This window comes from Mesoplodon densirostris, chromosome 4 (assembly GCF_025265405.1).
Source record: "Mesoplodon densirostris isolate mMesDen1 chromosome 4, mMesDen1 primary haplotype, whole genome shotgun sequence".
Classification (NCBI taxonomy): Eukaryota; Metazoa; Chordata; class Mammalia; order Artiodactyla; family Ziphiidae; genus Mesoplodon; species Mesoplodon densirostris.
Genome location: NC_082664.1, coordinates 14,578,938 through 14,594,603, shown reverse-complemented (window position 1 = coordinate 14,594,603; position 15,666 = coordinate 14,578,938). Strand labels below are relative to the sequence as shown.

Here is a 15,666-nt window from a genome sequence, read left to right as displayed (position 1 = left end):
ACCAGTCATGTGACTGCTCCCATTAGATATCCAACACTGTTTTGGGGGGGGGGTCTCCCTAATGGTGACTGTTCAGTAAATGTCACCTGAATGAATGATCTGTCTACTCAACTATTACACGGGAAATACACAATTTCTTTGATCATCTGGCTCACCTAATTGCTGTACTGACGTGCTGTTCATCGACTCATTAGAAAAAATATAGATTTTTCCAATTAACCCAACCCTGGAAAAGGCCTTGAGAGGTCCTATAATGCTTTACTGCTCAAGAGCGTGGTCGGGACAAGCAGCCTCCGCATCCCCTGGGAGCATGTGAGAAACGCAGAAAGTACACACTCCTCTAGATCCAACGGATCAGAATCTTCATGCAACAAGAGTCCTAGGTGATTTGTGCAAACTTAAGTTCAAAAAGCACCACTCTACTTCATAACTCTCCATCTGAGCCTTCAAATGGTCTGATTAAAAAAAAAAAAAAAAAAAGACATCCAAGGAAAAGAGTTCCCATAGTCCCTACACTTAGGCAATTCTACCTGTGTTTATTTCATTCCAATAAGGATTTTGAGTGTATTTTATTCTTAAATTCAGTGGCAATTCTGATCAACCACCTACATTAAGCTCACAAATGAAGGCTACCCCCACCTGTGGTCTTGAACCTTCCTTTCCTTCTGGAGAGATTCTCTGGATGGCTTCCTGGTGGATGTGCTATAACCCTGTCCAGGTCCTTCCCGAGCATCTCCAGTGAGGGGCAGTGTACTAAGCCAGGGGCACCATTCACATTGTCACCCACATAAAGGGCATGTCCTGAGTCTGCAAAGCACTGGATAATCATCCACTGCCCGTGGGGGTCCTCTTCAGGGCTGGAAAACTCAAACGTCTTCCAGAACCAAGCAAGTAAACAGGAGCTGAGCTCAGGATCTCAGGGAGTGTTTGGAGTCATGCCTGCCTAGCCTGAAGATAATCAAATCCAGACATCTTTGAAATGTGCATTGACCTCCTGGAATTCTAAGAGATGTCTGCTCACAGGCTGCCAGACAGAAACCCTTCGTCTACAAGTTTAAAGGGATCAGATCTGAGTGCCTGGTTTCCTTTACAAAACCCCCAAGTGCACGCTGACTCCTGCTGGCTTTGCTAACAGGACCACCAAAATGGGGTTTGGAGGGCATGGCTCTTGCTATGAGTGCATCTTCTCCAGGGACGAAGCCCTGCCGAACGACTGGCACAGGTGGCTCATTGGCAAACTTCTGTCTGGGAGTTTTGACCACTGAGGAAGTTCTCGAAATCTGACCACTTTCAGGGCCCCTGGTTGCCGTGGAAGGAGACGCCGCACAGGGTGCTGGCAGGTCTGGGGGGACATTCAGCACAGCTCCCGGTCGCCACGAGCCTGACCCCAGCTCAGGCTCCCAGATCTGCTGGTTCCTGGAACATCGACACCACGCTTGTTCAGCAAAAGGAAGCATCAGGGTCAGACACCTTGCTCTGCAGGGCTTAGCAGCCCCTCATCCTGGCCTGGGAGGCTGCTCGGAGTGACGGTGCTGGGAACGGTCCTGCCGTCGCTTCTCGGTAGCCTGATTCCGCCTCCTCCTCATGACCCGCAGGGACTCCTGCTCCATCCCGTATCAGTTACACTCTGCTTCTCATTTCAGTCAAAGTGTCAACAATCTGGAATACTCCCCCCTCCTCCTCACGATATTTTTAGAACAAACAAACAACTGACATATTTAGCTGAAATAAATCACCCCAAGAAACCCCGGTTTGGCTCATTTTTCGCTCCCACCTCAGCTATTAATCTCAACTCCCATTAGCGTCCTGGAACCAGCACCTAAGCTGGAAACGACCAGGACAGGCTGACCTGAGAACATGGGTGGAATCACGCTGCCCAGACTTGGGAGACCTCCTCCCATGCCTGAGTGTGACGTTTTCATGAAGGGAGCCCTTTCGTTCACTGCTATCCACAAAGCAGCAGTCGGGATGGTTTCCTGAGCGCGGTCTGAGCGGGTGGAACCAGGGGCTGACGGGGTGCAGGGCAGCAGGAGGCCAAGAACCTGCCCACCGGCTCTGGTGAGCGATTCGGTGAGCAAGTGCCTTGGGCCCGGTGAGCCCTCTGCTATACAAACGTGTAAACAGGAAACATTTGAAAACAAGTTCTCCATTGAACTATCCCGGCTCTAAAAAGAAATACTCTATTCTGTCTGAACCACAAAGACATTGGTCGTCTGTAAAATCCTGAGGGAGTGAACCAAGAGCAGATCTACTGACAGGCCGCTCCCCAAAAGCCATCTCTGCAGGATTTATTTCTGACTCAGCTGCCACGGGCTGGATCTCCCCCACATTCCCACGTCTGAGGATGGGAGCTCAAGAAGAAAAGATGCACTGGGGGGCCTTTTCAGGGATAAAGGCAGATGCCAAAGAGTGGGCACCCTACAATCACCTAGACCTAGAAGGAAGAGGGCTCAGCCCGATGAGACACGGACTCTAAGGGAGCCATGAAGTTCTGTAATTTAGAAATGGCAGCCTCCACTCAAAGACAAGAAGGGTGCCAGAAAGGAAGAGAGCAGCAGGGTGCTGCGAAGCTGGCCAGCTCTGTGGAGCCAGAGGTGGATCAGGCGTCTCGCTGGGATCACAGGCCGGATGGAGCCATGGGTCCTTGCACAGAACCTGCTCCCATGAATCCTGGCCTGTTTCATCCACGTTCTCTCTTTACCTTCTCTGTGTTCTCACGTAGCACCTCATGAGGTTTGGTACACCCTTGGCAGAAAGCGGGCTCTCTAACCCTTAACTGGACGGGTGTCTAAAGGCGAGCAAGTCTGACCATCTGCAGGTGGGTGATGCATTCCCCACCAGCTGCTTTCGGCTCAGGATCCCACAAGAATGTTAGGAGATAAATTTGAAGATTCTTTTCTTGCTCTCCTTTAGCTCTCAGGTGTTTTTGTTTTGTTCGTCATTAACTTAAAATGCAAAGACCACTACAAATGAACTGGCATTCAACTGGACTTGTTCTATCGGAGGTTTTCTCACAGTTGGCTGGGTACCTAGCAGGAGCTGTAATATGAGCCCTGAAATAAGCAGACATCATCATTTTATCACTTAGCGGAACTCGGCAGAGTGAAAGCGGAAACAGACACTAGATGAAACACTGGTGAATGTGCTTAGCTATGAACTAAGGCCTCTAGGCTGCTCAGCCGGGTCGTCAGTGTACAGATGCGTAGTAATGTTTGCAGCAAGCTAAGCTCTGGGTTAGGGGCTGGGGATCCAGAGATCTCCAGGAAACACCCCGCATGAATTCTGAAGATGATACTTCATACTTTGAATGGTGGGACAAGATATCTAGGAGAACTTGAGACATTGTAAATGAGAGCACTGAAATAAATAAACCTTCTGCATGCCACCATCAGGGATGGCTGGCTCTGGGGTGACTGCCCTGGCCTGGCTTCTCCCAGCAGCCAGGCCTTCAGACAAGCTCTCTTCCCAGGCGGACAGGGAGACAGGTGTGCAGAACTGGAACCCTGTATCCACTAAGTACTCTACTTTGTCTCTATGATTTTGACTACTCTGGGAACCTCATCTAAGAGTAATCATACAGTATTTGTCCTTTTGTGGATGGCTTGTTTCTCTAGCATAACACCCTCAAGGTTCATCTATGTTGCAGCATGTCAGAATTTCCTTCTTTCTTTCTTTTTTTCTTTTTTTAAGAATTTCCTTCTTCTTTAAAAGCTGAATAACATTCTGTTTTATGTATGGACCAGATTTTGCTTATCCATTCATCCACCCATGGACACTTGGGTGATTTCTACCTTTTGGATATTATGAATACTGCTATTATGAACATGAGTGTACAACCTCTGTTCGAATTCCTTCCTTCAATTCTATTGAGTATTTACCCAGAAGTGGAATTGCTGGATCATATAGTAATCTATTTTTATTATTTTGAGGAACAGCCATGCTATTTTCCAAAGCAGCTGCACCATTATACATTCCCACCAGCAGAGCACAAGGGTTCCGGCTTCGCCACATCCTCTCCAGCACCTGTTAGTATCTGGGGTTTTTTTTTTTGTTTATTTTTTTTAAATAATAGTCATCCTAATGGTATCTCATTGTGGTTTTGATTTGCCTTTCCCTAATGATTGGTGATGCTAAGAATATTTTCATGTGCTTACTGGCCATTTGAATATCTACTTTGTAGAAATGTCTATTTAAGTCCTTTGTCCACTTTTTATTCAAGTTCTTTTGCTGTTGTTGTTGTGGAAAGTTGATTTTAAACAAGCTACTGCACCACTGAATCCACTCCACTTTGGTCTGTGGTGTCGTTTAGGCTGTCACCCACTCTCCTTTGCCCAAAGATCCCCTCCCCAGCTTGTATCTGAGGAACAGGCATCCCTGGGTTGGTTACCTTGCACTCATCCCTCCCAGACATCCTTCAGGTTTCCAGTGAATCATTTCTCTAGTTTAATAAGATGAACAGCCTCTCTCCTTGTGGTCCAACTTTCTATCAAATGCAAATTTAATAGGCATGTTCATTACTCCATCACTCAGCTCAGACGTAAAAATAGCCCATAACACCTGGCCTCTCAGTAATCACTACATCAAAACATTACTCAATATGACATTGCAACTTAAACCGAGTTTCTCTGAGACTATGTGTGTTAAGTGAGACAGACTGAGAAAAAGGTACAATCTTACTTGCCAAGTAATGTTTTTTTTAAACCAGGTATATATACTCCGCTCAAGAAAAGAATGATCCTCATCAAGTTTTCTGGTTTATTGAAGAGATTAACAGAGGATATAGGATAAAAATCCTGTTCATCTGGATTGTTAGCTTGAAGAGAGCATAAATTGCCTTTCTCTTGTCCATGGCGGCATGCCCAACACCTCACATGGCAACTGGAATGTGGGAAGAACACAATGCTTCGAAGGCACAGAGCACAGAGGCCAAGGCCAGGCTGCCTGGGTTCAAAGCATGACTCTGCCACTTACTAGGTACACAACTAGACAAATCACTAAACCTCCTTATGCCTTAGTTTCCTTATCTGTAAAATGGGGATGATAATACTCCCAACCTTTGATGGTCTCATGATGATTAAATTAGTTTAAAATATGTGAAGTGCTGATAGGAGTTGCCTGTCACAAAGCAGTGCATAAATGCTAGTGGTTATTATTGCTAAATGAGTGAACAAATGGATGAATGAATGAACGTTATATATGTTCATTTCTTTCCATACAGTTAGTTCCTGTTGATGTGAAAAGCAGCACGATTGTCTGAAAAAATCTGTTTCCACGGGTACGAGAATAGAAGACCACATACAGAAGAAGAGATTGTTTTCCAATCTGGTGACTTGAGGATTTGTTTCAATATCTGATATATCAAAGTCATGGATCAGAAAACACCATAATGATCCCACTTGTATTTTTATCTTTGGGAGGATTCAAAATTTACTTTTTGTGCTTTGTGGTAACATTTGATGGTTTCTTAAGTGTGTTGTTGATTTGATGACCTCTCTGAGAGCCGGAGAATAAGTGCCTGTATGTGTTCTACTTAAGTAGGAAAGAGTAAAGTTCAAATCAACTAAAAATCTGTAATTAGGAAAGTTGTACAACCACAATTTGTCTAAGGGCAAGAAACTACACCCTGGTGTGGCTGCCCTTAGCAGCCATTGGAAGCCTTGCTGAATTAGAATAGAATATCTCAGTTACACTAAAGTTCTCAAATGTGCCACCATTGGTATGATACTATCTGGTATATTTTCCAAAGACAAAACTGACAAAAACTGTCAGTTCTCATTGCGATATTTTATCTAAAAATGAGTAATCCCATGGCAGAAACACTAAGTCTGTGAGGGCCTGACCAAGCCCCTGGCCACACTGTCTTTAGGAGAAACAATTGCTCCCAACATTACCTGGCATCTACTTCTACATTCTTGGACCAATGAGGAAAATTATTAAGTAAAATACATTAATCAATTAGGAAATTTTTGCAAAGCTCTATTTTAAAAGAAGAACGATCGAGGCTCTTATACCAAGTACAAGAGATAGCGAATCTATTAGAATCTGTGAACACTGTTCAATATAAAAATGTGTACTTTGTTAAATTTTATTTTGGAAAAAACTTACAGTGTGTTAGAGACATTTAATACATAATCAGCAAATACTAATCTTTCATCCTTTTGTTTAGGCATTTAATAGTTAAAGGGTTTAAATAAACAAGTTTTCAACAGAAGAAAAAGGCAGTATTAGAGGAACAAAAAAGACAAGACACATACAGAAATGGCAGACATACATTCAACCATCATTAATTATATTAAATGTGAATGGACCAAACACTTGACACAAAAGGTAGAACTTATCAGACTAAACAAAAAAAGCAAGATCCAATGATATGCCAGCTATAGGAGAAGACATACTGGAAGAAATAATGGCTGAGAATTTTCTAGAAATGATAAACAATACAAACAAGACAAATCCACAGTTTTAAAAAGTCCAGAGCAGGATCTACTCTTAGCTGTATCACAGTGAAAATGCCAAGCATCAGCAAGAATGGCAATGAAAGCAGCCAGAGAGAAAAGACAGATGACATTAAAATGAACTAAAATTAAACCAACGGTTGACTTCTCAACAACGACAAAAGGAGCAAGATCACTGTGCTGTGAGGAAATGTGAGCTTAGAATCATAGATCTAGTTTGAAAATCTCTTTTGAGAGAAAGGCCAAATACAATTTTAGACACAGGTTGAGAAAGTTTGCCAACAACAGACCCTCACTAAAATTTCTAGGGTAATCACTAAACAACAACAACCAAAATAGAATGTTTCTTTCCCAAATTAGTAAAGGAAAAATATGTAATAAAAACATAATTATTTAAAAGAAGGTAGGAAAGGAGAGGATAAGATATGAAAAAAGAGCAGGACAAATAGAAAACACAAATGAAGTGGGAGACACTAATACAAATATGTCACTATTTACAATAAATGGAAATGAACTAAATGTTCCAGATAGACTGCCAGCCTGAGTTTAAAAAAAAAAAAAAAAAGCTCTATTTAATGAATACAAGAGTGCATGTAAAATATAAGAATATAAAAAGTTCAAAGAATGGAAAAAGGTATTCCAAGCACGCACACACACAGTATGTGGGTATACATGTATATGTACACATATACATGGCTATTTGTATGTGCAGGTATGTGTCCATCATACAAAACAGACTTTCAGGCAAAGTGAATTATGCAACTACTTACATATTGATAAAAGGTTGAATTTACTAGGAAGACATAGCAATTCTAAATTTAAATGCACCTAATAGCACAGCTTTTAAAATATATAAAGCAAAAATTGCTTTAACTATGTGGTAAAACAGGACAGTCTACCCATCAGAGGTAGTTTCAATATACCTCTGCTCAAAAACTGATAGATTAAGTAGAAAAAAAATCAATAAGAAAAAAAAGATCTGAAATGCACAGTTGATAGCTCAACGTAACAAAATATAAAACAAATTTACCCCCAAATGCAGGAAACATTCTTTTTAAGCACACATGAAATATTTATAAGTAGTGACCACATGCTGGGCCATAAAATAAGTCTCAACAAATTTCAAACTTATATTGATTATAGTCTCTGAACACAATTCAATGAAGTTAAAAGCCCATTGACAAAAGATAAGTTTAAAAAAACCCATAGGGCTTCCCTGGTGGTGCAGTGGTTGAGAGTCTGCCTGCCGACGCAGGGGACTCAGGTTCGTGCCCCGGTCCAGGAAGATCCCACATGCCGCGGAGCGGCTGGGCCCATGAGCCATGGCCGCTGAGCCTGCACATCCAGAGCCTGTGCTCCGCAACGGGAGAGGCCACAACAGTGGGAGGCCCGCGTACCGCAAAAAACAAAAAACAAAAAAACAAAACAAAAAACCCAAAACTAATAGATCATGATCACGTTGGGCTTATTCCAAGAATGCAAGGTTAATTTAACATTTTAAAATATCAATTAATATAACATTCACAGATTAAAGTAGTAAAATCATATAATCATCTCAATAAATACTGAAAAAACATTTGATAAAATTCAATATCAATTCATGATGAAAAAAAAAACTCTTAGCAAGCCTTCTTGGAAGAAGGAAATTTCCCTGAACTCTTAAATAGAGGCTTAAATAGAAAAGCATGGAATTTTTTTCAGGTAACTAGGAATAAACCTAGTAAACATCAGCAAAATCTTTATAAAGAAAATTATAAAGCTTCATTTAAAAAGTATTTTCTAAAGACCTAAATAATTAGAGATATCTAATTTTCCCCAAACTAAGCTATTAGATTAAATGTAATTCCAATCAAAATCTCAACAGATTTTTTCGGTGGAATGTGAAAAACCAATTTGAAAATTTATATGGAGGCTCAAAGGCCTGAGGGCAGCCAGGATATCCCTGAGGAGCAAGTTACAGAGGTGGACTGACCTCATGTATAATAAAGTTGTAAGAATGACGATAGAGAGGCAATCACACAGAGATGGGCACCCTGAACCAACGGAACCAAGTGGAAAGCTCACAAACAGCTCCTCACACGGATGGACATTTGGTTTAAGACAAAAGTGACCCTGGGGAGAAACTGCAAAAGGAATCTTTTCAATACATGTTGCTGGACAATTGGGTATCCACATGGGAAAAAATTACCCTGGATCCCTTACACCTCACATATATAAAACAGTCAATTCCAGATGGACTCCTAGCTTCAAGGATGAAAGATAACGTGAGAGAGCTTGAGAAGATAACTTAGGAAAGGTCTCTTAAACTAGACAGAGAAGTACTATCCATGGATATGACTGATATATTCAACTAAACTTTAAAATTAAGAACTTCTGTTCATCAAAAGATAGCATTAAGAGAAAGGAAAGACAAGACACAGATTGGGAGAAGATTTTGACAACACATATAACCAGCAAAAGCATTTTTAATCATAACATAAAGAAATCTTACAAATTAGTATGAAATGGACAACCAGATTAGAAAAGAAGAAAGACTTCTATATGTGCTTCATAAAAGAGAAAAGCTACATGACCAATAAACACATGAAAAAGGTGTTCAACCTCATTAATAATGAGGGCATGCAACTTAAACTCACAGTGTGATACCATTAACCAGCAACCAACAAGTCTGAGGGCACCAAGTGTTGGTGTCTGGAGTTGTGTGGGCCCGTGGGCACTGCTGCTGGAGATGTAAACGGACACAACCGCTATGGAAGACAGTTTGGAATTATTTGGTAAAACTGAAGATACACGCATCCTATGACTCAACAATTCCGCTCCTAGGCGTCTACCTGATGAAATGCTTGCACATGGGCACCAGGAGAACTGTGCAAGGATATTTAGAGCAGCATCGTTCGTGTAACAGCTGAAAACTGAAAACAACCCACATATCCGCTTACGGAAAACTAGAAAAAGAAACCTCGGTATATTTATACAATAAAGTACTATTCGTCAGTATAAATGAATAAATTGCTGTTGTATGCAAGAAGGACGACCCTCAGGAACACAGTGTTAAGCAATGAAAGCGAGTGGTGTAAGATCATTAAACATTTTTTTAGAATTCAGGATGGTGGTTAACCTGTGCGGGGAGAGGTCAGGGAATAGGACAGCAGGAGTGCACAGGAAATTCACAGGCAACATTAACGTTCTTTTTTTTAAGTTAAGAAGTGGGTATACATAGGTTAGTTGTATTATTATTTTAAATAGATTTAATAAATAGTCTTTTGCTTCTACTCAATATTTAATCATTTTAAAGGATTCTAAAATATTACATTTGAAGACACTGTATCAGGAGTAATAATATTAATATGAAGGCCTCTCAATTACTGAGTGATCACCATGTATGAATGCCTTCAATGCACTGACCAGGACAGCTCACTGCCCCTGGGGGAGCCCCTGGTCTCTCCAGGGTTACCCGTCCTTACTGTCACCATGAAGTGATAAAAGATGGTGGTTAAGTATCTTGAATAAGTTTAACGGAGACCAAAAAGCTCCGTAATTCTCTGCATCAGGCTAAGAGGCTAGTGAGATCACTTCTTGGTTCAACAGTCGGACAGGCCTGACCCTAGCAGAGGGAAGAGGCCGAGGGAACATCCACTACATACTCAGTCTGTGGTCGGTTATGGCTGCTGGGACACGAGGGACACGAGGACGAGGACATCCCAGGCTTCCGAGAGTCTGCAGCTCTGCTGGAGACAAGCTTGTCACAAACATACGGATGATGCTACATGGCAGTTGGGACAGGTGCCCACGTAATCCTGTTTAGGTTGGTGTTGCAATGTTTTAGCCAGGTTGGGAGGAAACCATGGGATCCACTGACTATATCTGGCCCCAACTTTTAATAAAGTATTCTTGGGAGGAAGAAGTTTCCCATCACAAAGGAAGAAATACAAATATTTAAAAAGCAAGCAAGTCATCAGAGGCTCTCAGCCTTGCCGCCATATGCTTTGCTTTTTTGAGCTTACAGCTTAACATGAAAATAACAGGCTCGCATTCCCCAAATACCTCTACTGCTGTTCCTTACTTCTACTACTTGAAAAGGCTGTCAGCTGCTGTCACTTGGAGGCATTACCATATTAGCCACCACTGTTTACTGCTTACTGTGCAGTGTGGCTGTTAGTTTAATAAGCCTCCTCTCCTCTCAGATGACACCCCAGGCTGGCAAGAGCCACAGGCTGGAGTCTAACATCTAACATCTAACAAACATCCAATGAAGGTGCTGGGCTTGGGAGGCAGGGGCAGCTACTTTATAAGAGTATTGATGAGAGACACTGAATTCAGTTGCATCAGGCTCTACGCTACTGAGGGGTAAAGGGCCGAGTAGTTTTGAAAGTGCTTTAGCCACTTGACGGTTCCACGGGCTAACCAGCTTTGGACAAAATCCAGAAATGTACTCCGTGTGCATTTTGAGATGTACTCCGTGAGCAAGCGGCAAAGCTCTTTAATTCACTCTGCACAAATAGCTGAACCTACAAGAGAAATCTCTAGTCAGAGGTTTCCTGGATTATAATGAGAATTTTCTCGATGGGGAGAAGAGAAGTGCCCTTTTCACTTGAAGACAAAGAAATGTTTGTAATGGAAATGTGTGAACCAATTTTCCGAGGGGAGTTTGCTGAAACGCACTGATTAAAACCACAGTGAGGTGATGAGGCGGAGAAATAAAGCCAAGGCGGATCCACTTAAACTTTGCATTATTTCTGGAAGTGGAGAGAGCCTGCCTTCCCTTCTCCCCCTGCCCCAGGCCGCCCCCGCCCGCTGCTGACCCTGCCACTTAGACAATGAGAACCTGCCAGCCTGCAGGACTGTTTACTGTTTCTGGCCACTGTGTACTGGTTACTAAGCTACTCCACTGAGGATAAATGAGTAGCCCAAAAGACATTGTCCTTCTCAACAAAGCCTAATCAACAGGCCTGGATTCAGGGATTCAGAGGGAAGAGGTGAATAAGCAGACAGTTCCAGCACAGGGCAGTTTGTAATGACAGTTCTTAGGTTACGAACAAATACTGCTGATTGATTTAAGGAATTCCATTTCCTAGAGAATAAGCCCTAATCCACAAAGAGGTCAGGTATCCAGATCAAAGTTGCCTAAACTAGAGTAATCACCTGGAAGTAATGGGAGTCCTTTATGTAATGTGGGACAAACAAGCTATAAAGCAACGTTTCCCAAATTTCAGTCATTGGAGTTTGTTCAACATAGCTTTTGCCATATCCATGTATATTAATATTTCCCTTTAAATTCACTTTAAAACAACTCATTTAAAAATTCTTAGTCTCCCTCTGAGCACTAATTTCTATGAAATCACACTTTGGTAGGCAGCTGTATTTTCTCTAATGTACATTTAAAAAGGCATAACTATTAAAATAAAAATGTTCATCCACAATGCATTTAAAATCATCTTGTATGTCTCAAAGGTACACACTGGGAAAGAATGGATAAAGTATTTCAACTCAGGTTGACCTGAAGACTATGTTTGTTTCTAAATATCATGAAAAAACAAGAGTAGAGGGGATTCTGTACTATTTACCACCAGGATGTGCATGAAGGGCTTTGATAGTTTGGGAGAAGAAGTAAATTCAATACCTTCTGTATAAGGAAAAATAAGTCCAGTATCACTTACATAAAATTTTCTGGATATTCACTCAGGGCCATGTCAATGATATTCAGAGCATCATGGTAATGCTTTTGTGCTGACAACAGGAGGGCAAGGAGGTGCAGGGAGTTGGCATCATCGCCTTGAAGTTGAAGAGCTTGGCGGACATACCCCAGAGCCTCTGGTATCTGGTTTAAAACAAAACCAGAAAGAATTTTTAAACACACACACACACACACACACACACACACACACACAGCCACCATTTCAGTATCTGATTCTCTGTAAATATCAGGAGTTGTTTCACCACGTGCCACACTCAGACTTTAAGCCATCTTCATGGCAGCCCCAGGATATTAACCACAAACACGAAAACAGAGGCCCCCTTCAAGCAACAGTATGACTAATGAAGTGATACAAGAGACTGTTTCTCAGTATAACTGCCAATACCAAATCGTTTACTTCTCCCTAAATAATTTCTCTTTTTCCACAAAACTGATTTACTTTCGATTATGCCCAAGATAATTTCACTCTAAATGGAGACACATAACAAACTGCCAGCAGTTTTTATTGGAATGAAACTGACTTAGCTGAACTGTGCTGATTTTTTAAGTAGTACTGAAATTAAACTGCTTGATAAGTTTCAGAACCTTAAACAGAGCTTTCCAAAGGATCAGACACCTGTGAGTCTTTTCAAGTCCCTTTGTCCTGCATCTCCTAGACATCACGGAACTATGCAAACAAACTAACCAACCCCACACCTTTCCAAACTACAATCCAAAGGAACCCCACCCAAGAAACAAACTGCAATGACACATACAGAGCAGGTGTATCCAAATTTAAGTAGGACCAGATACAACCTTAACCTTCAGAATCCAACAGCTCTTCAAGACTTTCTTCAAAACCATCCAAGCACAAGGGTGGGTAAAATGCATACATAATGGGTACCTGAACACCCGAGATTCTGTGCAGGTTTAACAGTACCTAGGGAGAATTAGAACCTGAAGCTGGATTTCGAAACAGGCTCAAGACTGAGGCATTCTTACACGGTCGCCCCAGGGACTCCTTTCTGTCTCCCCTCCAACTCCGGGCCCTGGCCGGACCTCTTCTCAGCTCTCCTGCTTCTTTCCAAACCCTCAGTAACCTCACTCCTTAGTAGGAAACCGTGACTTCTGTCGTTACCAAATCTATTCGTTTTCCTCTCCGAAATACCATTTTTGATGGATGTAAGTTAAAAATGCTGGTTACAGAGGCTTTCTGTTTTGAGCCATAGAATCACAGCTATCACAGCGGGAAGAGATCATCCGGCCCTACACGTCACTTCACGAAGGCTGCTGCTGCACCCAGAGGGCTCCATCTACTGCTCCCTTCCCCAGGGGGACAGGCTGCTGTGTGAACAGCACTGGTATTCTGGGAGGGTCAAAAGGCAGGCACACTCATGATATCCGTTTTTAGGGATGGCTAGCGTAATCAAGAAAAAACTGATACAGGGTGCAAAGTGAGGTCCTTAAGGGCTAGGCTGACTGGAAGGAATTCGAAGCTGGTTCCTTCATTCAATGAGTATTAGTGAGGGCCTACCACGTGTCAGGCAGCGTCCCTGCTGCCAGGGCAAAGCAGTGATGACAGATGTGGGTTCCTGCCCTCGGGGAACCTAAGGTCTAGTGAGAAAGATTCTGAACAAGACAGCTGGGCAAGAGGAAGGAGACGAGCAGGCTGCTACGGGAAGGGGGCTTCAAGGAGGAGGCGCGCGGAGCTCCTGGAGGAGGAGAGAGGCCGGACGGCCGGTCACCAGCCCACAGCTGTCTCCGCAGCAGCTCGTGATCAGGCCAGCTGTGAGCCACACCGTGCCAGGTGAGGGGACCTTTACAGACGAGCTCTCTTGGTTTCCTTGGTCCCCAGGTCGCCAAGGGGAGCCACTTCTTGGCACCATTCCCTGGCCTCCGGAAAGTCAGATACATGCGGACAGCCCAGGCCTGCCAGGGGGATGGCATGTCTGGGGAACTGACCTTCGATTCACCCTCCAGTCAGCACTTAGGAATGTGCTGGGGTTACCACCAGTGTCTTGCACGTGGTGGGCAGGCAGACATGGGGCCAGAGTCTCCAGAACAGCTGGGAGGGAACGGGAGGGTATGAGAATGGCAAAGGCGCTTCTGGAAGCTACCGCTGGGAAGATGAAGACCAACAAAGCTTGCCCCTCCAGCAAGGAGAATACGGTCGAGTCTCCTATTTCGAGAGGCTACTGTGTGTAATTGTTCCTATCTTCTACATATTTGAAAGGAACTGGTCTCTTTTGTCTACACTCGCTGGCAGCTTCCTGTCAATCACTGATACCCTTATGACGACCAGGCCCCACCAGTGACTAAATCCCCACCCTGCAGCTCACCACTGGGCTCTGTTAGCAAGGGACAAAGGCTCTCTGAGGACTCCTCGGTCAGGGTATACACCCTGTGCTGCAACCCCTGTTGCCACCCGACCCCAGGTGGGGCCCTCCAGATTTGCGGATTTAATCTCCAAAAGCAGAGCCTGCCTGCCTTGGGTCTTCACAGCTGATGCTCCAATTGACCGAAACACCAGGGTCTTCGCTGTGAGGAGGCAGCTGCCTCTGAGGAGAGTCCCTGGCTCCAGGTCAGCCTCAGGTGAAGGAAAGCAGGTCAGCTACCTCCTCAAACTGTATCAAGACAGAGCAGGAACCAAGGGTGGGAACATTGGAGAACTGACCTGTCTGGAGATGGCAAGCTGCAGAGCCAGGTAGAAAGCGGCTTGGTGATCTGTAGGTGACAGGCTGTGGGCCCTGAAAAGGTATTTGCGGCTATTAGTACATGAGAGAGGCCATTTTTATTTTCCATGTCAAACAAGTATTCCCATTTGTATTTTTATGTATACCAAAGCCCCATATTTTTTTTAAAATTAATTTTTATTGGAGTATAGTTTATTTACAATGTGTTCGTTTCTGCTGTACAGCAAAGTGAATCAGTTATACATATGTCTACTCTTTTTTAGATTCTTTTCTCATATAGGTCATTACGGAGTATCGAGTAGAGTTCCCTGTGCTATGCAGTAGGTTCTTATCAATTATTTTACCAAGGCCCCATAGTTAATTTAACTATTTAATGTTTCATTTAAACTCTTCTCCTCTGTCCACGAACAAATGGCATGCATGTTTCCTCTTGCCACTGTACACGGGAATGACACAGGCGCATGTTTCTGTTTTGTTTAGCATCTGAAATGGCAGCCAGTGGGCCTTGACTTTGAGAAGGAGCCTGGGGTTGAAGAAGCCACAGGCCCCGAGGTCTGACCTCCCCAGCAGACGCCTCCCTTGGGCTGAGCAGGAGAGGTCCACATGTCACGCTGGGACACGGTGAGGCTGTGAGCATACTTGGCAAGGTGACGGCTGCTTTGGTTAAGTTTTGGCTTGGTCTTAACATTACTTTATGCAGATTTCTGGATTTCAGAGAAACCATATGAAAATCAAAGGCCCGGCTTTGCTTGTAAAATGAGGTTTTGGTTTTTTGATGAACTATAGAGAGAAATGGAGGATATTCATTCAGTCTTTTGAAGCTTCTACTAAGTTCCATGCAGTT

At 43.2% G+C, this 15,666-nt stretch overlaps 1 protein-coding gene across 4 annotated transcripts in view; it reads right to left on the bottom strand.

The window, feature by feature from the left end:
* Positions 1 to 15,666, bottom strand: part of TTC7B (tetratricopeptide repeat domain 7B) — a 242,003-nt gene that overhangs the window by 74,601 nt on the left and 151,736 nt on the right. For all 4 annotated transcript variants that reach the window (XM_060095729.1, XM_060095730.1, XM_060095731.1 and 1 more), the window contains exons 14-15: positions 14,804 to 14,876; positions 12,113 to 12,273 (exon numbers count right to left, since the gene is read on the bottom strand). In XM_060095729.1, the coding sequence (XP_059951712.1) occupies positions 12,113 to 12,273; positions 14,804 to 14,876 (234 nt within the window). The remainder of the gene's footprint in view (positions 1 to 12,112; positions 12,274 to 14,803; positions 14,877 to 15,666) is intronic.